This window comes from Ambystoma mexicanum, chromosome 4q, assembly GCF_040938575.1.
Source record: "Ambystoma mexicanum isolate Mex_15411 chromosome 4q, UKY_AmexF1_1, whole genome shotgun sequence".
Classification (NCBI taxonomy): domain Eukaryota; kingdom Metazoa; phylum Chordata; class Amphibia; order Caudata; family Ambystomatidae; genus Ambystoma; species Ambystoma mexicanum.
Genome location: NC_090928.1, coordinates 579,498,502 through 579,524,467, shown reverse-complemented (window position 1 = coordinate 579,524,467; position 25,966 = coordinate 579,498,502). Strand labels below are relative to the sequence as shown.

At 45.1% G+C, this 25,966-nt stretch overlaps 1 protein-coding gene across 2 annotated transcripts in view; it reads right to left on the bottom strand.

The window, feature by feature from the left end:
- The window catches only part of IYD (iodotyrosine deiodinase), a 139,797-nt gene that overhangs the window by 6,535 nt on the left and 107,296 nt on the right, over window positions 1-25,966 (bottom strand). Inside the window, exons 2-4 of one of the 2 annotated variants that reach the window (XM_069608125.1) lie at window positions 25,167-25,358; window positions 8,902-9,061; window positions 5,158-5,314 (exon numbers count right to left, since the gene is read on the bottom strand). In XM_069608125.1, the coding sequence (XP_069464226.1) occupies window positions 5,158-5,314; window positions 8,902-9,061; window positions 25,167-25,358 (509 nt within the window). Of the gene's footprint in view, window positions 1-5,157; window positions 5,315-8,901; window positions 9,062-25,166; window positions 25,362-25,966 lie in introns of both variants that reach the window. The other variant, XM_069608124.1, reaches the window with a different exon arrangement.

The window sequence follows — 25,966 nt, the reverse complement described above, 5'->3', positions numbered from 1 at the left end:
GGTTGTAAGGTGGTCCCAAAATGCAAATTCATTCTCCCACTATGAAACTGGAGCCTGAACTGTTGGATTGATTTATGTGAAGCCTTCGCGTATTGGGTCTGACTATGTATTCCTTTGTGGATTGGGGACAATTTGTCCAGTGTTTTTTTTTAAGAGTCCAAAATAGTTTAAACTATGATCTATATCTCAGTACACCCAGTAGAGTCCGTGGACACGCATATGACTATGTAGCTACCTAAATGGCTCTACACACTTGTGTTCCCAAACTAACGGCCAGATTCTCGAACCCATTATGAGGTCTGGTGCTGGCTGAAGGCCATTTCCCAAACTAAGTGGATTGTGCTGGCTGAGGCCCACCTGACATGTAAATTGGCTGCAGACCATGACTGCAGGCTGTGGCCTGGCTCGCAGCCCTGCAATAGGAGCGAATTGGGCACTGGCAATTCCCATTGCCCAAATCTGGTCACTTAGCGATGGCTGAAGAACGTGCTTAGGGCACAGTGGCCATTTTATGGGCACAGAGGTCACTGGGAATGGCTACACACCAGGGTCAGTAGCCACTGTGCGACGATAGGTGGGGTCAAGGGCAATGCCAAAGCCCCTGTCACGGAGCCACTGACACTGGCTCCCCATAGGCACCACAGGGCTTACCTGCCCACTTTACCTGGACCTGCCTGCAAGCCATCATTTGCTGCTGCTTCCGTCTTGTGGGATCTGGAGTTCGCTCCCTGCTGGCTGTTTCACTGCTGCAACCATGGGCAATGCTACCTGGCCTTGGCCCCGCTGACCTGCTACAGTGGTCACGTGACTATCACGTGACCGCATATCAGGAAGTGCTTCCCCCAGACTGGGCACTCCCCAGAGGCACCCGAGGAGGACTTACCTGCTCAGTGCTTCTGGGACTGCCTGCCTCCCTGCCAGCCAACATCCACTGCCTGCTGGTGTCTTGTGGGATCTGGAGTTCGTTCCCTGCTGGCTGTTTCACTGCTGCAACCATGGGCAATACTACCTGGCCTTGGCCCCGCTGACCTGCTACAGTGGTCACGTGACTTTCACATGACCGCATATCAGAAAGTGCTTCCCCCGGACTGGCCACTCCCCAGAGGCACCCGAGAAGGACTTACCTGCTCAGTGCTTCTGGGCCTGCCTGCCTCCCTGCCAGCCAACATCCACTGCCTGCTGGTGTCCTGTGGGATCTGGAGTGCACTCCCTGCTAGCGGTTTCACTGCTGCTGGCAATGCTGCCTGGCCCCGCTGCCCCTGACGTGTTACAGCGGTCATGTGACTATCACCGGACTGAATATCAAGAAGTGCTTCCCCCAGACTGGGCACTCCCAAAGGCACCAGAGGATTTACCTGCCCAGTGTACCTGCCTGCCTGATGTCGTCTTGTGGGATCTGCTGTGCGTTCCCTGCCACCTGTTTCACTGCCTCGGACGTGGACAATGCTACCTCGCCCCACTTCCCCTACAGCAGTCACGTGACCATCACATAACCACATACCAGGAAGTGTTTCCAAGGCATCCACATCCAGATGCGCCATTCAAAGGACATGTGACTGGCAGCTTTCTTCCCCTGTCTGTATGTTATTCTGTATAAACATGTTGCCTGTCATCGTTCACTGCAGCACTCTCCTTTCGGTTGCGGCTGGCCAACTGCTGAAATGGCTATACCCTCCTGTTCCACTATCTATAGAACGTGGTTTATTCCCCTTTGCCGTTTTTTTCTTCCAACTATTGGCTTTTTTTCTTCTAACCATACCTGCTTTTATTCCAGTTCCCTGTACATCTTCACACCATGACTTCAATGGCTCTGTAGCTCTCCTACCTTGACTTCTATCACTCTCAATGTTTCTGCTTTGCTTATCTCCATTGACCTTCACAACGTTCAGTCAATTTGCAACAAATCACACACCATTCTTGAGTCTCCTTTCTCAATCTTAACATCCACTTTCTCTGCCTCGCTAAAAGCTGGATACCCCCTACTGATACAGTTACTCCTGCATCACTTACAACCACTGCCTTCTGTTGTTTTCACTCCCCGAGACAATCTGGCAAGGAGGTGGCACTGTCCTACTATTCCCACGCTGCTCTTCCTCCAGTGCTAGCTCCTCCACAATTTACATCCTTTGAATACCATTTTTTCTAATTTCTCCTAAAACCTCCTAATTTCTATATCGCCCACCTGGCGCTCTTCTCTCTTTCTGTACTGATCTTGACGAACCTCTCTCTTTTCTCCTCCCTCTCACTTCTGACTTCTTTCTTCTTGGTGACTTTAACCTACACCTTTCAACCACTCATGTCTTTTCTCCTTTTCTCTCCATACTGAACTAATTTCTATCTTTCTCAATACCCTATACCTCCTCTGCACTCCTCTGGCTCTTCTCTCGGTCTCATATTCTCTACTTCGCCACCAATCTTTCCTGTCTCCTGTAATTCTTTCCCTTTCTCTGATCATTCTTTGCTCTACTTCCTATTCTCCCCTCTACCTTTCCTGCCCCCATTTCTTCATCACAAACATTTCTTCATCATAATCTTAGATCCTCTGATTCTGTTGTCTTCTTACCAGCCCTTACTTCCTCCTTCCCCTCGCCTGTTGGCTTTGCCTCTCGTTCTGCAGATTCTGCTTTCTCTTCTGTTAACGCCTCTCTTTTTTCAACTATTGCTGCTCTTCACCCTGCCTGTCCTTTTCACCCATCCTACAAACCGCCCCAACCTTGGCTGACTCATGAACCTTCTTTCTTTATGTTACTACACTTTGGTGGGCTGAATGTAAGTGGAAAAAAATGAATTTCCTTCTATCCACTCCTCTTAGGATTCTACGTTGGTTGATGCCAAAACACTCTACTTCTCTAATCTTATTCTCTCCTACTCTCCTCATCCTTGTCATCTTTTTCAGCTACTCAATCATATACTTTCCTCTTATTCTCCAGATCCCTCTACCTCTTCTTCCCTTACTCCTACTGATCTGGCAAACAATTTTACCTCTAAAGGGGAGCACCATCGATCCTCTGTTTCACCTCACAGCAACCTACTACTCCTCAATCTTCCCTCTGTTTCATCTTCCTTCTCCTCATTCAACCTTCTCTCTGAAACTGACACTTCTTCTTTCCATGCCAGAGCGTATCCTATTGCTTCCCAAGTGAACCCTATTCCTTCCCCCTCATCAATAAGATCTCTCCTCTTCTATTTCTCTATCTGGCTTCTCTTATCAATATCTCTCTGTCCTCTGCAACCTTCCCCGCTGACTTTAAAACCTCTGTTATCTTTCCTGTACTAAAAAAATAAATACGTCCTTAAACATTTCATACCTTCAAGCTATCGTCCCATCTCTCTTCTTCTTTTTCTATCTAAAATTCTAGAACGAGTAGCTTATCCTCAGGTTTCCCCGTATCTTGATCTTCATTCTCACTTTCCACTAACACAATCTGGCTTTCACCCATTCCACTCCACAGAGACTGCACTCCTCTGTGTTTCTAACTCTATTCTGTCCACACATCACTCTAAGCTATCATCTATTCAAATCTTACTTGACCTCTCTGCTGCTTTTGAGATGGTCGACCATCCTACTGTTCTCTCTTCCTAACATTCCCTTGGTGTTTCTGGCATTGCTCTTTCTTGTTTTAAATCCTACCTGGCAGACGATTGCTTTTCCGTTTCTAGGGGTGGCTTAACGTCATCTACTTTCCCCCTGACTCATGCCGTTCCCCAGGCTTCTGTCCTGGGTCCTCTTCTCTTTTCCCTCTACACCTCCCCGTTATCTCATATTGTTTTGTCCTTTGGTCTTTCTGCACATTTCTATGCAGATGACTCTCAGCTTTTTGTCTCTTTCTCCTCTTTTTCTGACACCCTTCACTCGACTATTTCTAGTTTCCTCCTGGCCATCCAATATTGGATGAATTCCCATTTTCTACATCTGAATGCTTCTAAGACTGGAATCCTTTTCTTTCCTGCCTCCTCAATCCCACATCCCCTCTCACCACCCTCCATTCTCTTTTCTCCCTCCTTTTTCTTCTTCTGCCCGGAAGCAAGGTATGCATTCAATTCCCCTGTCTCCATTACACTTAACATCTCTAATATTGTTTGTTCCTTTTATTTTTAACTCTTTAACATCCATAAAGGCTGCCCTTTTCATGCCACCAAACTCCTTATTACTGCTCTGATTTTTCCCATCATGATTACTGCTCCTGTCTTCTTATTGGTCGTCCTGCTTCTCATCTGGCCTCTCTTCGTTCTGTTTTTAAATCTTCTATTTGCACTCTTTCGAATTTCTCCTTGTGTTTCTATTATCTGTCTTTACACTCCCTTCGTTGGCTATCCTTCACATCTTGCCTTTTGTTTTGTTTTCTCTGCATTACTTTTCAATGTTTTCATGGACTTGCTCCTACCTATCTCAGCTCTCTTGTTTCTTTGCATGTCCCTTCTTGATCCCTTCAATCACAATCTCTTTTTTTGTTATCTGTTCCAAAGCCACTCTGTTCCCAATCCTGCTTTTGCTCGGTCTCGCTCCTAGCCCCCAAGCTCTGAAGTTCTCTCCCCCACATCAGGGCCATTATCACCTATTACCTTTTTTGCACACAACTAAAAATCCATCTACTTTCTAATATGTCTTAGTTTTCTTTCTTTTGGTTTTCATGCTAATTGTTGCATGTTAACTATTCATGTGAATTTGTACAGATTTTTTTGTGTTTGTAATAAATCAATAAATACCAATACAAACGTAATCTCAGTTCTGTAATTATGACCATTCATAGGTTAAAAAATGAAAATGTCATATGTATAGTTATTCTCCTTCACTGTGGCCAAAATATGCCATCTTCCCACTTCTTTACAGTATTGTCCTAACCCCATCTCCACTGACCTTTTAAGATTGGGGTGTGTCTTTTGTTGCCATAGGAAACATTTTAATATTTTCTAACAGGGGACTTCAAATGAGCCCTGTGTGCTGCACAAACTCTTGAATAGGAAAGCATTGCCAGGAAGTACAAACGAAATACTCTTAATCTCCCCCATGATCATACCACATCCTTTTTCCAATGCAAATGAGGTGTGCTACATAATCACACAGGCGGCTGCCTCGATTAGGGCAATGAATTGCAACTCTTCGCCATGGATATTTTCATTCGATAGAGCATGGACATGGCGGTCTGTGACACATACCTGCAGAGCAGCGAGTAGCATCCCACATGCAATAGATACACTGATCTCGTTGTAGTAATGGGTCTTCTTTTTGTTCTGTGGGAGCAAACCATAAACTTGCTTGAAGATGAGGATGAGATATGGTGCACTATCCAAATACTCCTTGATCCAGTTGGTCCTAGGAAAGGGAATATAGTGAGGACACATGTAATACTTTGTCACCAGTCCACCTTCTACGACAGCCTCAGAACAGGAGGGACTTCCCCTGTCGCATTTGTACCTTCATGAGTTTGATTTGAACTATCATTAGAAGCATTAAAATAGCAGTTTCAGGCAACGGTCCTTGAAATGAGATTCTGTAAGGGATTTGAACCAAGCATTAAAATGGCTGCTTCTCTGCATACATGGCTCGAATTTATCTGAAACAGTTTGAATCATAGACAACTATTGGTTTCCAGGGCTATGCATCTGCATTGGTTGTTCAGGGAGTTTCAGGGTGGGTTGGGTTTCAGCCTTGCCCCTAGTTGTAAGGGTCCCTGGTGTGGGTCTGAGACCTACCTCCATGCGACTAAATCCACAATACAATTATCAGTTTTTTTGACCATTTGTATGGCATATTACACCCTTCTGGACCTCCCCTCTTAACCTTCTCTTGGGTCGGGCCATTGGAAACCTTTTACGTGCGCCCCCACACACCCACACAAACAATCAAATCGAATGCTCCTAAATTAGCCAATATGCTTGCGGTAAAATGCCAGTAACATGGACATCAGAGAAGTCCAGAAACCAACCAGAAATAGAAATATATTTTTTCAAAAAGGGCTGGACGGATTTGCATCAAGTTCGTGAAAGCATGCTTTCCGGACCGGACAGCGGCTCCTCATAAAGGTTTGGTGCAAATTCCGCCAGCGGTTGGGACTGTAGGCTTGACAGAAATTGTGCCAATGTAAAATATGGAGATTTCAAAATTTTTGAGAACACCCTAAAACTTTGCCCCGATTGACAAAACCGCACAAATCTTTCCAAGAAAAATTAAAGACAATTTGATATAGTTTTTAAAGTTGTGTGCAGATTTGTCAAACAGGGAGCAAAGCTAAAAGCCATCCAAAGTTGGAATTTACTATATGGGTGTAACTTAACCCTAACTAGAGTGTCACAACCATATACAGCTAAGGGGCAATGTGTTTGTCTCAGTTACAAGACTGCTCCGAGCAACACAGGTTGGATTTCTGTTCCCGGTCCCGCGGCCTCGGAGTCCGGCATGAAGAACGTTATAAAAAACGGTTACATTACATTATATATATGCTCATGGAATCAGAGGAAACATGGGAGAGGTTTTAAGAGTTGTGAGCATGACACAGAGGTTTCCAGTACTGCATAGGTGATAAGAGAAACAGCAGCAGAGAAGAGTGGGATTTACAGGACAGTGCCCTGTTGGCCAGTCCAGGACATTATAGCAGTATTTTGAGTGTGACAATAATAAGTGGCTCAAAGATGTATGAGGAACACAGACATACATTTATTTATTTATTTTGCATTTTTAAAGCGCTCACACAGCCTTCGGGCATTGAGGCGCTGTTACAGGAATTGTTTGTTTTAGTTGCCCAGTTGTTTGTCTTAGTTGTGTCTTTATAACGCGCTTAAATACCCAAAGGTTTCTAAGGACGGACCTGGGGATCGAACCTGTGTTGCTTTGTGTCGTCTTGCTTCCAAGGCGAGCACGTTGCCGCTGAACTATCCTCCCAGGACAATGACGTCTTCACTCATCTGTAAGCCATCCAGCAGCAATAGAATAACTGAGGAAGTTTCTCCACCAGGACAGAAGCCTACTTCATAGGAATTCAGGAAGGGAATGCTTTCATTGCGGGTCTATAGGGTCTTACAGTTTAGCTTGAGAAAGTTCTATAGTTAGCTAAATTTGTGTAGCCTATGCGGGGGCTTCCAGGTTTGCAATCAAAAAAGGAAAGCCCTACTCAAACAGGAACTGGGCAACATAAGGGAAATACAAAGGCAGGTTGTTGGAACATTTCTACCACCTTGTTCAAGAGATTATTTTTCTTACAACATTTGAATGTATAATGTGTATATACGTAATACAGATGTCAAGTAAATATTTACAACAAAGGTAATGATTTAATCTGTCATTAGTGAAAAATAGAGAATATAGGGGTCCATCAGCCGGCCGAATCTAGGTGTGAATTAAGGATTCCGAGTTGTAAGGTTTGGAATTTCTAAGCTGTTTAGTCGCATGGTAAGGATCTTGGTTTGGGGATACAGTGTGAGGCTTTTGCATAGGAATTTGCGCTATACTTCAAGATGATTTCGAGAACTCAGCTAGTGCTGTGAAGAGTTTTGCTTATAAGTATCATGCCAGATTTATGTTATGCTAAATTGAGTTATTACGCACAGCGCTGCCATTTCCATGGTCTCCAGGCGATCTTGGGGCTCTCTAAGGAACATTAGGTGGGTTGGTTAGTGAGGAAGAGAGGGATAAGATAGGTGTTGTGCTCATCTGTTGGTGCAGGTAGAACCACGAGTAACTGGCGCCTGTTGGTTGTGCTTTCTGGAAGTGCCTTGCTGTGTGCACTGGATGTTCTTTTCTGGGGGGCGGTGTCCTGTTAATTGTGGTGTTCGGTATTCGGAGCTATGTGGAAGAGAGTGCCTTTGAGTTTAGATTTCTTATGGTGTCTTATTTCTATTTGGAGATCGGTTCTAGATCTCAAGGTTCTTTTGGGTATGTATCAGGTGATTTCTGCTGGGAGGAATTTTGCTCCTTGACTGTGCAATGATCTGTGGGCAAAGGAGAGGGCTTTGGAATTGATTTTTTTCTTTACTAGTAGTCAATGCAGACTTATCAGGGCTGGGTGATGTGGTCTCTTCTATTTAGTCTCAGCAGTAGTCTTGCCGCTGTGTTTCGGATGCATTGTAGCTAAGGAGTTGACATCACAGTATTATCCCTAACATGGAAGGCCAGGGCTATGTATATTTATCATTGGTTTAGGATGTCATGCATGATACAGGCTCACAATAGGTGTTTCTACTTTCCAGGTTTTCTAAGAGAGACACTCTTAGTGTCTACCTTAAGTAGAAAAAGAACACGGTGGGCCAGCTACAGTAGATATCAGGTTCATCAGCATCATATCAGGATGAGGGCAGCGAAAAAGAGGGACACATAGCAGGGTGATAGTCCACAGTAAGTGGACAATGGAGCAGATAAGCTTATTAGATATCTGCACACAATAACTCCACTGACTAATAGGGGCAGTTGTGCAGTGAGTCATCAATGTAAAATATGACCACACTTCGAAAGGTTTTGTGTAAATAGACCACTCACGGAGGGAAGCGGAAAATGGCAGTCCAGCAGTAAGTTCCACCAAAAGCGAACTCCAATCTCTAACACTAAACACGGAGAGGGCAGTGAGCAGGTGGGCCAATAGGAAGTTTTGTCTGTCCTTCTGTCTGCCTATCTATCTAGATAATTGTCCAATTAGCATCTCTCTCTCTGCTTTCTCACGCTTTCACTCACAACTCCTTTGTTGTTCTCTCTTTCCCACTCTCTGCTTTGCACTCTGCACCACAGTCCACCTTCTGGAAGAGGAAAAAATGTTTGTAACATTTCATCCAACAGAGTCTGCACAGTATAGACTAGCATTCACAATTGTTGCCGAACGGAAGATCCACAATCGTGTTCATTGCTGCTCATGTGGCCGAAACTGCAACAGTTGGGCAGCCCACCTAAGCACCTCACCTCGTTTTGCACATTACCTAAATCTTTTCAGGTCATTAACCCATTTATCTCCCATTCGTTTCATGTAGTTTATTCTCTCTTCTTCTTCGATAATTTCCCGGATCTTGTGCTTTGCTTCTGGATCCTGGACTACCACAAAAGTCCAAGGCTCTGTGTGAGCGCCACTTGGTGATGTTCCTCAAGATGTCAAAAAAATAAAACGTTAACTGTTGTATAGATAAGGTTGACAGTAACATGACAACATATAATCACAAACCTTTGTGGAAAGAGAAACATGTAAACAAATGCAACCAGTTAGACATTTACGGTAGCTCCTGCACCCAAACAGCTGTCACCATAAATATATTTCCATGTTATTGAGGATGCGAAGCTCCTGAAATCTGACTGGCTGACTAAGCGATAGTTCAGTTTAGCCACAACACATGAGTGACATAGAACTGGGTGGCGTCTCCGTGTCTAGCCTCGCCGACATTAAAACAGCCATTTACAGGTCATGAAGCAGTGATTCCATATGCAATCCAAGACTTGGGTCATTACGAGCCTTGTGGTAATGATAACACTGGGGGTATCTGGCAAATTATAAATCGCATACTGCCTCCAGAAGCCCCATAAATATTGCCATAGCATCAGCATTTGTGAAATACTGCTGTTGGTAAGTAGCACAGTATTACAAGGTGAACATCTTCCTAAAATCAAGACAACATTTCGCCGGAGATAGAACAGAAAAGATACAAAACGGTCTGATACGTGCCTGCAGAGTCATAAAAAAACGGTATACGCCAAGAAATAAGTGGCACATCATCACATTATGGATGGGGAGCGACCGCCTTGGCCTCAATCACATTCATCCAAAAGGTAAAGTATTGATAGGCAATGCCAAATAACAATGCTTCCCTAGGTGCCATCATCAAGGCATCAGAAGAAAGATGCACGCACATGAGTAGCATACGCCACCAACAGCAGCTGGCGCAGCCCATCCCCAGCACGTGACTACAAGAGGTCCACTGGCGGGTAAAGCACAGCGTCGCCGGCCGCATGCGTCACAGCTATAGAACCGCGTGAACCCAGACAGAGCAAGGTTCATTGTATTGTCTGCTTAATAGTCACCATTTGTTCATATGTATTTAAGATATGTATTGTTTGATAGGTTAGATCTGAATTCATATGACAAATTATTGATAAAAGGCAGTCTTTAGTTTTAAATACTTCTGCATGGTTGGAAAATAAAACAATGACATTTGTAATACTTTGTTGTTTAAGCAGATGTAACACTGACTGGTGATGAGACTGGTAAAAAGAATGTGTCGGCATAATGTACTCCTTTGTTATAAATTGGACAATTTGAATTGAACTAGCCCTGGTGGTGCGTTCTTTAATGACAATACGTTAATTCCAATTTAGTGCCAGTGGACAATTGGAAAATACCATGCCATTGCATGCCTGCTAATAGACAGGGCAGTGGCTTTGGCAGAGTTAGCTAAGCCATCAAGGCTAGGTAAGTGCGCCCCACACGCCTATTCCCCTCCTTCTCGCATGACCCAACCCCAATTTCCACATCCCCAACCCCATCCTCACTTACCATGCGCTCCTTTGTCTCTCAGTGGTGCCAGGAACACTTGTGTTCAGCAGTGCAGCTCCGTCGCGGCAATGGCCACAATGGAAAGGAAGAAGGGACTATGTGTAGTTCCCTTCTCCCTGATCCATGGCGGCCATCTTGAGTTGTAGTTTTTTCAAGTTGAGAAACAGCAAACAAGCCATTTCTCAACTTGAAGAAAATAAAACGATTAGTATCTTTTAATTTTTATTTTATTGAGCATTTGTTAGGCACCTATACAACAGACCTGTGTTTCGAGGCACCACACAATTAAGTGGGGAGGGAACAGGGGAGTAAATAACAGAAAGTCAATATACACTCATGGTCGTACTAGGCCTTGTGGAATTCGGATGTGCATGTGCAGTGAAACAAGTGCGGGAGGATAGGGAGGGGATTCTGGGATGTGGGGGTGTGCAGGGTAAGGGCACCCGGTATGTGCCAGGATACTGATAGCATTTAACCCCTCTTGGTGGGGGCATTACCGGGGCAGTCAGGGTCATTGCTTAATTAAAATGCATTGAAACAAAATTGTAGGACAATTTTACAAATTGTGATTAGATAGAGGCAAGGAAATACCCCGAAAAAACAATAACAATAAATAAATATTACAATAACTCTGCCAACATAATCCATACCATACCATTGCGTATTGAAACTACTTTTAAAGGGATTTAAGATTAGACACGTTACAAAGGTGTTGCATGGAATGTACATATTACTGTTGGATGGTTCAACTTCTACCAAAACACAACTATGGCCTCCTGTCCAATAAGTATTAGGTGGTCTTTCCTGGTCAGAACTGCAGACATTTCTTCTCCATGCAGCCACCAAAAGCAGGTATGTCCTGTCTGCAGGGGACTTCTAGCCACTATAAACAATGAATAGAGTTGCAAACGAACACTTTGCAGTCCTTTGTGCAGGAGTCTCAAAGATAAAACTTGAGACAGCTTGACCACATGGCAAGTTTTATTCTCTGCTGGGAGCCTATGCACTTTTGCCAGGTTTACATGTTTTTTTTTTTTTATAGCTCATACTATGTTCTAAAAAAGGTGTGTTCCGCTGGTGCATATAAATGGAAATTTGTAGGCTGGCACTGCAGGTGGGCAGTCATAATGTCGACAGTCAAAATGTCGACAGTCAGTCAAAATTTGGAAAAATAAATGTCGAAAAAAATAATGTCGACAAACAATAATGTCGACATTTTTTCAATATTTTTTCGAAATTTTGTATTTATTGTATGAATAAATAAATAAATATATATAACTAAGATGTGTTGAGTATGAGGGGTGGGGGTGCGGGGGGGGTGGCAGGGGGTCTTGGGTGAGAGGGGTTGGGGGGACATCCCCATAGTAAATGATACTCTTTTTATTTATTTAATTATTGAATAAATAAATAAATAAATATATAATTAGAATGTGTTGAGTATGAGGGGTGAGAGGGTGGTTGGGGGGTGTGGGGGGGGGGGTGGCAGGGGGGTGTTGGGTGAGGTGTTGATAGTTCTAAGTGACATTTTTTTGTCAACATTTTTTTTTCTAAAAAATGACTTTTTACATTATAAGTATAGGATGTCGACATTATTGTTTTCGAAAAAAAATTTTCGACATTTTTGTTTGTCGACATTTTTTTTTCGACATTATGACTATAAACCGGCACTGCACGCTATCAATTGACTCGATATTATTGCTTCTTTTTGGTACGAAGCGTCACACTGATAAATATTAACCCAATATGATACATAAATTAAATGAAGACATGGGCCATGATGCAAGAAAAATCCAATCTGATACAGATATCCAAATCCACATGCAAAAAGACTTAACATTAGTCAACATGAATAGATTCCACATGTCTCCATTTTGAGATATATCGAGTCAATTAAAAGATGATAGTTGAACGAAGGCTAGTTTGAAACAATGGAAAATACCAAAACAAAGGTCTATACAGTTTATGGCATGGTTGTAATCCAAAACACATCTGAAGAATAGAATATTTCCCCCAGTTCTCTCAAACTGGACCAGGCGAGAAGGTGTGGAGGCCACCGACAGTGATGTGAACGCTATGTATTGAGCCTTCTAGAGTTGAGAGGCTCAGTCCCTCCCCACCATCCTTCCTGACCTGCAGAACAGCGAATTTGCCATGTAACTAGGGTAGTTAAATGTCTTAGACGGAGTGAATTGGCTTGTCATATTTTTAATCAAAATTGGGAGTGCATTTAATAATAGATTTCTGATTAAAGTGGTCAGCACTTACACATCAACAGTACATTTGTGATTTGCAGAATATGGACATATTTGCTCATGTTCATATCAGATTATGTTTAGCAAATTAATATAATGACCTCCACTCTCCTCTTCCTCTTCCAGGATTACTTATGAGGTAGTACCCTCAACGATAGGAACCCCTTTTCTATGCTTACTCTTTTTCCTGCCCCTCTCCCTATCCCCGAGAGCACAACATGCCTGGTGCCCCGTTTTTTCAGTTCCTGCCTTGCAGGGACCCTAGTGGGATGCTGGGCTACCCATCTGTTTCTCATCCCTCAGCAGGCCTTTGGGGGGCACTGTTCTTCACACCACCGAGGGGACTGGCAGCTGGGCATGTTCGGCCTCCCAACAGGATTGACTGACTATCAGCGTGCCTGCAGAGTGAGATGTATCGCTGGAGCAGTTCCTGGCAGCATCCCCTGCTTTCTCCTGGGCGGCTAGGCAGGCATGTCCCATCCAGCCACCTTCCGACGTTCAAGGGAGCAGAATCGCTGCATCTGGGCCATTCAGGGGAGAGGGAAGGGTGGGTTTGGCGGCCTTGGCATTGGATTTTGTCGGGCTTGCAGCAGTCACCTGGAGATGACGGTCTGTCCGATGGCTTCGGCAAGGGCTGTCGCAAGGAGAGCAGGCTTCGTCACGTTCTTTGGTTTTTGGTTTAAAACTCCTTAACTTAGAATCTGCAATGTCAGAGTGCATTGGTATCTATCAATATGGGAAAGCATGCTTCGAAGCATCGGCATGTTGGGGAAACCTCCTACTCCAGCTCTTCTTCCCGGGTTCAAGGTTTTTACAGTCTTAAGTAAAGCCATTTTATTAAATAAAAATGGGTTTGAAAAACTCCTCTCTAGCCCTATTCTAAAGAGGAACTTCCCTACCTAGAAACTAAAATTAAAGAACTTTCTGTGTCAGGGTGTCAGTATCTGAAAAGCCGTCCTTGTGTCAGAAACAGCCTATCCAGAGCCTCACACTTTCAAACAAACAACAAAAGTTGCAAGGAACTGTCTTTGACTTGATGTTACAACAAAGTGTTCAAAACCAAATGTGTAAGAATAGCTCCGACAAAAATGTTCTCCAAGGTAAAGACGCTTGGATCCAGAAGGTAGTCCCTTCCCCTTGATTCCTAAATGGGATGGCAAAATGTCTCTTTAGCTAGCAGTTCCTTGGTGTCTTCACTGGGCTCACAAAGTTCTTGTTCAACCAAAAAGTTCTGCATGCAGCGTCTCTCTTCCTGTCCCAGTGGCCTTCTCTGCTTCACCAGCTCTCTCTGTGTGTCTCACACCCAGGAGCCCAAGCGTCAATTGCAACATCGTACTTGCGTGCCATATTGCGGTTGCCATGTAATAAAAATGTCCCGCTCATTACAGGTTTGTAAAAACCACTAGTCTGCATATTGTACTTCAAACTCCTGTCACTTTGTCCAAATTCCCTTGTCCTCCTCCTCCTCGTCTTAGTGCCTGAATGGTTATGGGAGTCCATAACTTTCTTTGGGTTTTTAACTCCTGACTGTTTTTTCTCACAGATTTCACAAAAAGGCACACCAAGAACAAAAGGTGTTATGTGCACGTTATGCATCTCTCTTCCTGTCCCGGTGGCCTTCTCTGCTTCGTGCTAAGGAGCGCAAGTGTGGATGGCAATGTTGTACTCCCTTGACATAGTGCAGGTGCCATTTTTAAATATCCCACTCATTACAGGTTTGGAAAAACAACTAGTCTGCATATTGTACTTCGAGCTCCTGTCACTTTTCAGAAACTCCCTCGTCCTCCTCCACGTCTCAGTACCTGAGTGGTTATGCGAGTTGGAGTCCATAATTTTCTTTGGGCTTTTAACCGCGGATGGTTTTGTCACGGGTTTCACAAAAAGGCACATCAAGTACATAAGGTGTTATGTGTGAGTTATGGGTGTTTGGGTGAAAGGTGGATGCCTTGCTAGAATGACAATAGGCCATTAAGAACTTGGGTATCATAGGGTCTTCTCATGGGGAAAGGGGAACACTATGTCTCCTCCAATGAAGCAATGACATCTTCCTGGTAGTTGTCTCCTCCCATGTGATCCTCCTTCATATAACCGCCCCCAGGGTCAGGATCAGGTAGCGGCTACTGTCTCCTGGCCATATGGGAGGAGGTCACCTCTGGGGAATCAGTGATGGCTCCATTGAATTCATCACATACCCTTCCCTTAATGCCAGTGATTCTCTCAGCACCTTTTGGAAAACGGGAAAGGAAGTCCACATTGCCCTGTTCCTTTCCTTTCCTGTTTTCCACAGAAAAACAATAGGGCTTTAAATCTAAGAACCAGAGCATGACTCTTGCATTAGTGTCTTTGAGGAGGCTCTCCATATCAATGGGGCATGGTCTGTGACAAGTCTGAATGTCCTATCTGCCAGAGAGTATTTAAGGTTATATGCCAGTTAATTACCAAGGATTCCAGTTCAAGAGTCACTTAATTTGTATTTCTTGGGAATAACATCCTAGTTATGTAGAGGATGGGATGCTCTATACCGTCATGATCTTGTGAAAGTGCTGCACCCAGGCCAATATGTGAAGCATCTGTTTGTAGGATAAATCTTAGGCTGAAATCTGCCACCTTCAGCACAGGCTCACTACACAAAATGTGTTTAGGTTTGTGAAAACACAATTGATCTTCAGAGCGCCATTTAACTTTCTGAGGCTTCGCATTTTTGAGTTTATCCATAAGAGAAGATGTTATAGATTGTAGGAATGGGGGATAAAACATCTGTAATGTCCTTCTAAAACCCAAAAAGGCTCTCAAATCTTTCTTTGTTTTTAGGGTGGGGGGATTTCTTTAACCGCTCTGACTTCTTCTGTATGGGGCTGAACCAACACGTTTCCTATGAAAAACCCAAGATATTTTACTGCTGATCTAGCTAAATCGCATTTCTTTGGGTTTGGCGTAAACCCTGCTTTTCTTAGGACTCTGGTAACCAAATACAGGTGGTAAACATGCTCCTTCCAAGACTTACTGTGGATGATGATATCATCGATGTATGCTCCATAGAAATAAGCATAGGGCATGGAGGATTTGATCTATTAATCTTTGAAAGGTAGCTGGTGCCCGATGTAAGCCAAAAGGCAATGCTTTGAATTGAAAAAGCCCCATGGGAGTAGAACAAGCTGTTTTTTGTTTATTTGCTGGATTAACAGGGTCTTTCCAGTACCCCTTTCCGCAGATCAATTATGGAGAGGGAAATGGCAGACCCGAATCTATCAATAAGATCATCAATTATGGGCATGGGGTAGCTATCAAATTGGGAGATCGTGTTTACCTTCCTGAAATCAATGCAGAACCTCCACGAATGATCTGGCTTAATGACTAACACAAATGGGGAGGACCAGGGGCTTTGAGAGGGCTCAATAATATTAGGCCTTAACATATTTCCCAATTCCTCTTCAATGATGGTCTTTCTACTCTCAGGTATCCTATATGGCTTCAGATGTACCACTTTTCCTGGAGGGGTACGGATGTAATGATATATCCCCTTTACTCTGTCAGGTTCTATTCTGACAACATCAGGAAACTGTTCTAAGAGGTCCATTTGGTCATCCTTTGGATTTTGAGCCACATTTTTGGGAATCAAAGTATTGTTGCTGGTTTCATCAGATAACAAACTGGTTAACACCATGGTAGTGTCTTCAGTGGGATTTTCTTTCCATCGCTTGAGTAGATTCACATGATAATGTGAGTCTTGATTTTTCTGTTTAGTTTGTGAGACTCAATACTTGTAAGGCCCTGTTTGATCTATTAGATGGTAGGGACCATGCCACTTAGAGAGCATTCTGTTTTTAGAACAGGGGAGGAGGACTAGGACTCTTTGTCCAATAGAAAAGGATCTTAATGCAGCGTTTCTATCATAATAGCCCTTCTTTTGTTCCTGGGTCTTAGTCATGTTAGTTTGCACTATGGATCTAACTGCTGACATATGCTCTGTCAGTCTCTGGGCACAATGGGATTGTGGTAAAGTGTCTTTCTCTCATTCCTTCCAGGTTTCACGCACCATATCTAAGACATCTCGTGGTTCTCTCCCATATAAGATTTTAAAAGGGAAAAAAACACATGGAGGATTGTGGTGTTTTCCTTATGGTGAAAAGGGACCATGGTGTCATGAAATCCCAATTCCTTCCATTAACATCAACCAGTTTATTTAAGATATGCTTCAGGCTCTTGTTGAATCAATCAACCAAATCATCAGTTTGAGGGTGATGTAAAGAAGTATATTAATTTTTAATCTGAAAAATGTCCTTTACCTCGGACATGAGTTTACCCTTAAAGGAAGATCCTTGATCTGCTAAGATCTCCTATGGAAACCCAACTCTTGAAAAAAAAAAGAATTAATTGCTTGAGAATCGGCTGTGTTGTGTTGTTCCGTAATGCAAAGGCTTCAGGGTAACGAGTTACATAGTCTAATATCACCAGTACGTATACGTTTCCCAACTTTGATGATTCTAAAGTCCAAATATATCCATACCTATGCGTGAAAAATGTGTGCCTATGATGGGTATGGGATGCAAGGGAGGTGGAGGGGGCATTTGTGTACAAGTCTTCTGACATAAGCCACAAGTAACCACAACATGTTTACATCTGCTTATACCCCTGGCCAATAGAACCGTTTAGGATCTGGGCCTGGGTTTTGGCTGTACCTAGATGTCCGCCTGTCAGGTGGGAATGGGCAATCTCCAGCACACTTGTCTTATGGCTTTTAGGTACCACAACCTGTGAGCTAAGCATACCATCAGGTCCAATATCCCCCCTATACAACAGAACAGTCTTCAAGAAAGAAAATGGTCCACCCTACCTCCTCCCCTCCTCCTTGGTTAATTCCTGAAGAAAAGGCTTGCCAAGCAAGGGATCATTCCTTTGGGCAAAGGCTAAATCAGGGATAGCTTCAGGTTCTTCCTCTGCCACAGGAAGCGGAGCTGCCACAGGTGTTACTTGAGGCTCTAGATCTGCTTCCCCAAAACCCTTGGTTCCTCTTTCGGTTTCACTAGAGGTCCTAACATCTTGGGGTTTAGGGAATCTCCAAAATTCCTTGGTCTATTCTCTCCGCTGCCTTGATTTGATAGGCCTCTTTGCCGTTAGTTTACATCAGTACCTTTACATCTCCTCTGTAGTCAGGGTCTATGATGCCTGCAAATACGTCTAAGCCATATCGCCAGGCTAAACCTGACTTAGAGGCAAGTTTAATGTAGGTCCCAGGAGGGGGAATGAGGATTAAGTCTGTGGGTATTAAAACTCAGTCCCCAGGTTGAATCAGTTCTCACCTACTACTGCCCAAGTCAAATATGATAGTGTTCAGTGCCAATAGTTGGATTGGAAGCCCAGTTACTGAGTTTCTTAATCTTAAGGGTTCCCTAGTTTAGGCAAACTGTCCCTGATCCCACCCCTGTCACCATATGTGAAGGGTCAGAAAAGAGAGATGGACACAAGGTTGTTGTATTCTTAAGTAAAGCAATTTTATTAAATAAAAATGGGCTTGAAAAACTCCTCTCTAGCCCTATTCTGAAGAGGAACTTCTCGAACTAGAAACTAAAATGAAGGATCTTTCTGTGTCTGGATGTCAGAAACTCAATATCCGTCAGTGTGTCAAGAACAACCTATCCTGACCCTCACACTTACAAACAAACAACAAAAGGTCCAAGGACATGTCTTTGATTTGATGGTACAACAAAGTGTTCAAAACCCAAAGTGTAAGAATAACTCCAACAAAACGTTCTCCAGGGTAAAGTGCTTGGATCCAGAAGAAAGTCACTTCTGCTTGATTCTTAAACAGGATGGCAAAATGTGTCTTTAGCTAACAGTTACTGTCCAACCAAAAAGTTATGTTCAAACAAAATGTTCTGAAACAGTTTTTCTGTAAAAGTTCTTATATCTTTGCAGATTAACATGTATACTCCGCTGCCAAGAATCGTTACACAATTTCCAGCTGCCTGGTGTACTCGCCTGCCAGGACTTCCATTTACGATTCTCAGATCACTTGGCATACTCTCCTGCCAGGAATCGTCCAATTTCAACTGCTCAGTATACTTGCCTGACAGGACTTCCTATGTGTTTCACAGTTCCTTTATATACCACAATAGCATATACCATGTAGTGCTTGGTATATATAGCTGTGGTAATATTTTTTCACATGTACTTGTTCAAATTTCTCCCCCACATTGGCATCTCATGCGTCTGTATTTGATTGGGGTTTGCCTTTATAATTTGTCTTGTCTGCATTCAAACATTCTTCTTATTGAATCTTGTCTTTATACTTTGTAAAACAAACTTTGCCTTTGTATATTTTCTGCATCAAACATTCTGCTTATTATTTATTCATTTTTTCATTGTATTTATTGTAATTCTTAATAACGTGCCATATCGCTCCAAATTAGGTGTTCAATTTGGACTTTGCCTTGACTGCATTCAAACAAACGTTGCCTTTTTTATATTTCCTGCATTAACAATCTAGTACCAATCAATCACTTGTTGGCGTAGTTGCTGGAATGCCCGGACCCTAAGCTGCTTTCTCACCAGTCTTTTCCAGCATCTCCGACATTGCTTGCACCTCTGCATTATGGCTTATGCCTTTGAGATTAGAGTCTGTGGATGCTCCCCCAGCACCTGGCGTGGCTCTGCGGTCATACGCCAGCTCTCCTTCTCGGCCTGGGGTGAAGTCTGGTGCCTCGTCGAGTGACCGAACCTTCAGGAATTCCTGCACTGCTCCCAGCATCTCCACAGCCCTTTTTGCTCACACACAGCATCTCTCTTCCTGTCCTGCGGCCTTCTCTGCTTCGCCAGCTCTCTCGGTGCGCCTCGCACTCAGGAGCCCCAGTGTGGATGGCAACGTCGTACTCTCTTGATATAGTGCGGTTGCCATTTTTAAATGTCCCACTCATTACACGTTTGGAAAAACAGCTAGTTTGCATATTGTACTTTAAGCTCCTGTCACTTTTCAGAAACTCCTGTGTCCTCCTCCACGTCTCAGTACCTGAGTGGTTATGGGAGTTGAAGTCCATTATTTCCTTTGGGCTTTTAACCCCGGGATGGTTTTTCTCACGGGTTTTACAAAAAGGCACATCAAGAACAAAAGGTGTTATGTGTGAGTTATGGGTGTTTGGGTGAAAGGTGGAGACCTTACTAGAATGACAATTGGCCATTAGGAAATAGGGTGTCAAAGGGTCTTCTCATGGGTAAGGGGGGAACACCATGACTCCTCTAATGAAGTCAAGGCATCTCCATGGAAGTTGTCTCCTCCCCTGTGATCCTCCCTCATATAACCGGCCCCAGGATCAGCTAGCAGCTGCGGTCTCCTGGTCACATGGGAGGAGGTCACTGCCAGGAAATCAGTAATGGCTCAACTGGATTCATCACAAGGGGCACGGGAGTAAGAAACAGCGTACCTTGTTGTATTCTTCAGATAATAGGCTGGTGCAGTTGTTTCGCAAAGCCTTGCAGAAGGAGGTGAAGGGGAGGAGCATAGCACGGACCGTATCTTCTTCTTCTTCTTCTTCTTCATCATCGTCATCCTCCAGTACTTCAGATTCCGAGACTGATTCTGAACACATGAGGAAATATCCGGAGAGGGAATTAGTGGCCTGGGTGATGGTTCACACCTTGAAAGCAGGTCTTTCCCTCCTGACTGAGGTGAAGGATGAAGTCATGCAAGAGTGAAGGGATCCAGAGAAGGCCTGTGTTCCCAGACTCATGTTCAAACTGTATCCACTCTGTGGTGAGGAGAAGGTGTTGCCTGAGGCTTTTACGTGGACACAATCATTCCCGGCCTGGTAGACAAATCCTCTGCCTCTCCTGAGGAGGTTGTCCATGATGGGGTAGATTGCAAAGTGGATCCCTGAAAAAGTTCTATTCTGCATCCCACCTGGGTTTTCAGGATGCTACGTATGCGTCCTATATGGCTGAGATGACCTTGGGGGCTGTGTGATCATTGGAGCACACCCGGGAGGATGGTGCTGATTATGCTCCCATTCTGCAAGACTTGAAGGGGCAGATCGAATTCCTGTTGGACCTGGCCTATGATGGAGGGAGGGAGGCTGCTATCTCCATGGCATGACACACGCATGTCCGTGACTGGCATACAGAGTCCCATCAGAGGTCTATGTGCATCAGGATGTCCTTCAAGGGGAAAATGTTGTATAGGGATGACTTGTAGGACAAAGCCCACAGGGTCTTCAAGGCTGATGAGCATGCAGTCATGCCATGCTGAAAGCCTGAGGTTAAGGCGCAGCCTTCTGGAGATAAAGAATTCTGGCAGAAGCCCAGTTGGCGTTTCAAGCACAGTTGGGATAGAGGGAAGCCACAGTCCTCCAGGAGGTCCAGGAAGTTGTCTTCTCCTGTGTGAACACCAAAGTCCTGTTGTCAGGCCAGTGGGAGCCAAGCTCTGGTTCTTCTGCAGAGAAAGGTTGGCCCTGCCATCAGACGCTTGGACGGCCCAGGTGGTGCAGGCATGGGCACCGCCTGAAATTTGTGACTCCTCCGCCTGCATCTCGGCTGGTCATAACTCCCCTACCTCAGAACAAGGTTAAGCATCTGGCCATGCGCAGCAACAGCCAGGATCTGCTATCCATGAACGTGATCCGGTGGGTTCAGGTGGGGCTGCAGGGGTTCAGCTTTTATTACATCACCTTCCTGGTTGCCAAAGCCCTCAGGGAAATTCTGGCTCATCATGGACCTGAAGCGGCTGAACCTTTTTGTGGCCGAGCAGAAGTTCAAGATGGAGACGCTGCAGAGAATGATTCCCCTGAACCAGGAAGGGCTTGCCTCTTTGGATCTGAAAAATGCTTACTATCATGTTCCCATTTGGCCGGCCTACCAGAGGTTCCTCCGATTCGCTGTGGGCAGGCGGCACTATCAGTTCCAAACTCTTCCCTTTTGGATGAAGTCGGCCCCACAGGTTTTCACAAATGTCCTGTGTCCAGTGTTGGTGGGACTTCATGCTCAGGGGATACAGACATTCCCATTCCTGGATGACAGTTTGGTATGGGCTGCCTCCCCGGAGACTCTGGAGAGCCAGATGGCCATTGTCTGCCGGACTCCGGAATCCGTGGATTTCCACATGAACAGGTCAAACTCCCCCTTGCAGCCATCCCAGGATCTCTGGTTTATTGGGGCTCGGTTCTGCAGGGCCAGGTGTGCTGCTGCCAGAGGACAGGGCAACCAAGCTATAGAGACTGGTTCAGACCTAGGAGGGCCTTCAGCAGGCCTTGGCGAAGTTTATTTTTCACATCCAGGGACATTGGCCTCTTGTGTGTTCGTAGTTATGTTTGCCAGCCTGCACATTTGGCCCCTGCTGTCTCACCTTCACAGACAGACTCACAGGACTTCAAGGCCTTTCATCCAGTATCGGAAGCCTTAAAGGTTCACCTCCAGTGATGGTTGCAGCCCCTGAACCTACTGCAATGGTTTCTGCTGTGTCAGCCTTGTCCATGCACGCTTACTACAGACACCATAAAACTGGGGTGGGGAGCCAGGGTGGTGGACTTTTCACATTAGGAGAAGTGGGGGTGTCTGGGGGCATTCCATTCCTCAAATTGGAGGGAGATAGCGGCGGTGGCAAGGGCCCTCCAGGTGTTCGGATCGGTTCTCCAGGGGAAGGCAATAGTTATCAGAACAGACATGTCTGTCATGGTTTACATAAACCAACAGGGGGGTACCAGGGTTCATGGGCTGGAGGCATTGCCTGTTCCTTGGGGGTGTGGGCCAAACAAAATCTGTTGTCTTTGAAGGTGGTGCAAATCAGAGGGTTGGACAATGTGGTGGTGGACCACATGAATAGGGTTTTTCCATCTGCGGATGAGGAACTGAAGGTGGAGGTGTTGCAAATGATTTGTCAGTGGTTTGGGACACCGATTCTGGATCTGTTTGCATCTCCCCTCAATGCCAAGGTGGCCTCGTTTTGCTCCTGGTTTCCGTGTGCGGAGGCATGGGGGAGGGAAGAATATTCCCTGGCCTCCAGTTGTGTTTTATGCCTTCCCTCCTGGCCCGTTGATTCCAAAGGTGGTGGTGAAGATCAGGGACTCCAGAGTCAAGGTGATTCTCCCAGCGCCATTTTGGCCGAGGAGATTATGGTTTCTGCTTGTGTTGGAGCTGGCTGTGGCTGTTGTGTTTCTGTTACAGACCTCTCTGTCTCCTCTGGTTCTGGAGTCCAGGGGTTCTGGGTTGAGGGTGCCTCGCTTGGGGGCCTGGAGACTGAGAGGGAAGCTTGCAGCATCTAGGTCTGTCTGCTTCTTTGGCAGTGAAAGTGCAGTGGGCGTGGAAGCCGGCACCATTGAAGGTGTATGATCGACACTGGGGTCATTTTACATCTTGGTTTGCATGGTTGGGAGTCTCGGCTCTGCAGTGTCCTACTCCGGCTATTTTGCCATTCTTGTTTGCAGTGTTTGATTTGGAGCTCGCCATCTCCACCCTGGGGTCCCAGTGGGCAGTGATTAGGGCCATGCGGGAGCCTTGGAAGGGGGTGGCACAGCATGAGCACTCGGTAGACAGATTATGGAAGGGGTTCTCTCATTTCAGGGCTTGTTTGGTGTCTGGCCTGCCTCGGTGGGACTTGCCGTTGGTTTTTGAGGGCCTTACAGGGCACCCACTTTGAGTCTTTGTCAGAAGTCGACCTAAAGTTTGTCACGCTTAATTTTGTGTGCCTGGTGGCTATCACGTTGCTCTGTGTTTGGGTAAGATTGGGGCACTTTTAGGCAGGACTCCCTACTTAGAAGGTGATCCAGAGGCATTGTATTTACTTTGTGATCCGACTTTGCGGCCTACGGTGTTTTGAATTTTCATTTAGCACAGGAAGTGGTTTTGCCTTTGTTCTTTCCTTATTTCTGTTCTCCAGAGAAGGCTTGATGGCACACTCTGGATGTCCGTAGGGCTCTTCTGATGTATTTGGAAAGGACTGTGGCCACTCAGCGGACCGTCAGTCCGTTTGTTACATTTGGGGTTCCCCATCCGGGTATGAAGCCTGCTGTCCCTACTATCAGTTGGTAGATCAGTGAGGTACTCAAGTTGTCCTAAGAGGAGTCCGGCAAGCCTCTTCCCTCAGGGTGCAGGGCCGGTATACTAGTGGTATGACGGCTTTCTGGGCAGTAGCTCCAGTGGTTGCCATGCAGGACATTTGTCGAGATTCCACATGGGCTGACCAACATATTCATGGGACACTTCTGCTTGAATTTGCACTCGTGGTTTTGCAATAAAAGGGGGGGTGCGATCTGCATTACTTCTGTCTGGTGTCTGATTTCTCGTCCCATTCCTTGGGGCTTTGGTATACCTCATAAGTAAGCAATGGACGAGGAAGAGGGACGTGGAGCTAATGCTCTAATTACTTACTGGTAATCTTCAGTACTCCTAGTCATGCTCTTCCTCATCACAGTACTTACCACCTGTTGAGGGCTGGAATGGGTCTTGGCAGTCTGGAGTACATTGGAAGAAACTGCTGCCCGCTGGGACACGTGATGTGTTATGCTCCTTGGGATAGGGGAGGGGCAGGAAAAAGAGTAAACAGAGATAAGGGGTTCCTGTCATGGAGGCAAAAGACGCACAAGTAAGTACTGTGCCGAGGAAGAGCAGGACTATGAGTAATGAAGATTATTGGTAAGTAATCAGAGCATTAGAAGGAATGGTGTAGTGGGAGGTAGGCATTTTGAAGAGGACTAAGGATGTCACTACAATTATAATGCAATAAGGGTGTTAATTTCCCTGTAAGTGCTAAGGACCTGTATTTTTGACCAATTTACACAGACACAAACTTAAGCCAGAAAACTGATGCCCCAATCACACACAAAATGGCAAATCAGTCCTTTCTCTTACAGGTGAACAAAGATGATGTTTTAACAACAATAGAGGTTTAGGGCCAATTAATGGTATTGTAGATATAATCTGGCCTAACCCGCCTCACCCACCTCAGGACCCATTAAAGCAAGAAACACAGGCCTCTGATGATGGTGCCTGCATTCAGGACACAAAGCTGCCCCGCTACAACAGACCAATGCCACCCATCTGTGAAATGATATTGTAAAGGTAGGCATATGTATTTCAATTTATTTGATCATTTTCTCAAAGTACATGAGACAGCTCTTCAGTGACATGAAAGTCGACTGAAGTGAGTTCATGGACTGTGCTTCTTTCTGTTGCCCTCTGCCCCCCGCCCCTCTTTAGCACGTGTTATGTATGGCCTTTCGGTCCTTGCTGACATTGTAGTCTTACTCTGGCTGTCGAGTGACCGAAGGTATTTCCAGAAGTTTCATTTTCTTGGCTCTAACTTCACAGCAAAAAAGAATGTGTTTCGGTTCGAGGATTTTAAACATAAGCTTACGTTCCGTGTTCTTGTTTTGCCTGAAATGGTCAAGCAAGAGCGCATCGTAAAAAAAAAAGGTATTTTTGAAAAATGGCTTGCATTTTACAATAAACACACACTGCAGAGCATTACCTGCTGTCCTGATGACGTTGTCAATTACCTCCCTTGGGACAGGTTCGCTGCTAATAAACCGGACGGATCTTCTTTTACTGAGCAGCTCGTTGAACTCCCGTGACCTTCGAACCATTTCCTCCTCGGGGTAGCGCTCGCAGGAGAAAGGCACGTGCGGAACGTCTTCTTCTGAATTCTGCCATTCCTCTTCATCTGCTGAGATCAAAGGAATGTCACTTGCAATGTAGTGTCTTTTTCATTTAGGGGGTCTGCAACCTTCAATTCCAATGATATCTGGCTATTCACTATGCTGGTTAGGAATGATGGGAGTTGTAGTCCAACACATCTGGTGAGCCAAAGGTTGCAGACCGCTCAAGGGAAGAAAATTAGCATTCTCTAAATCAGATTTAAAGGATCGGGCCTGATCACGACTTTGGCGGTAACGCTGGTGGTATTACCGCCGGCGGTATTAGCCCTACCGCCGAACTCCCCAGCGCTAATAGCTCCGGATCACGAGCTCAGCGGTAATGTAATTCCCCATTGAGCTCAATGGGGAAAATGTGCGTTCTTACCACCAGCGGATTTCCCGCCGGCGGTAACAGCGTGAATTTTCGGTGGATTTCCCCCCAGCCAAGAGCTGGGGCGAAATCCGCCGAAGTCCTGATTTGGGGAACCCTTAAATCCGGCAGTAATAGCTTGACCGCTGGATTTAAGGGTTACCGCCAAAGTCGTGATGAGGCCCATAGGGCACACTTGTAGGAAAGGGTTTTTGTCATAATTCACGGTGCAGACCTGGCTAGGTTAAACATAGTTCCCAACCA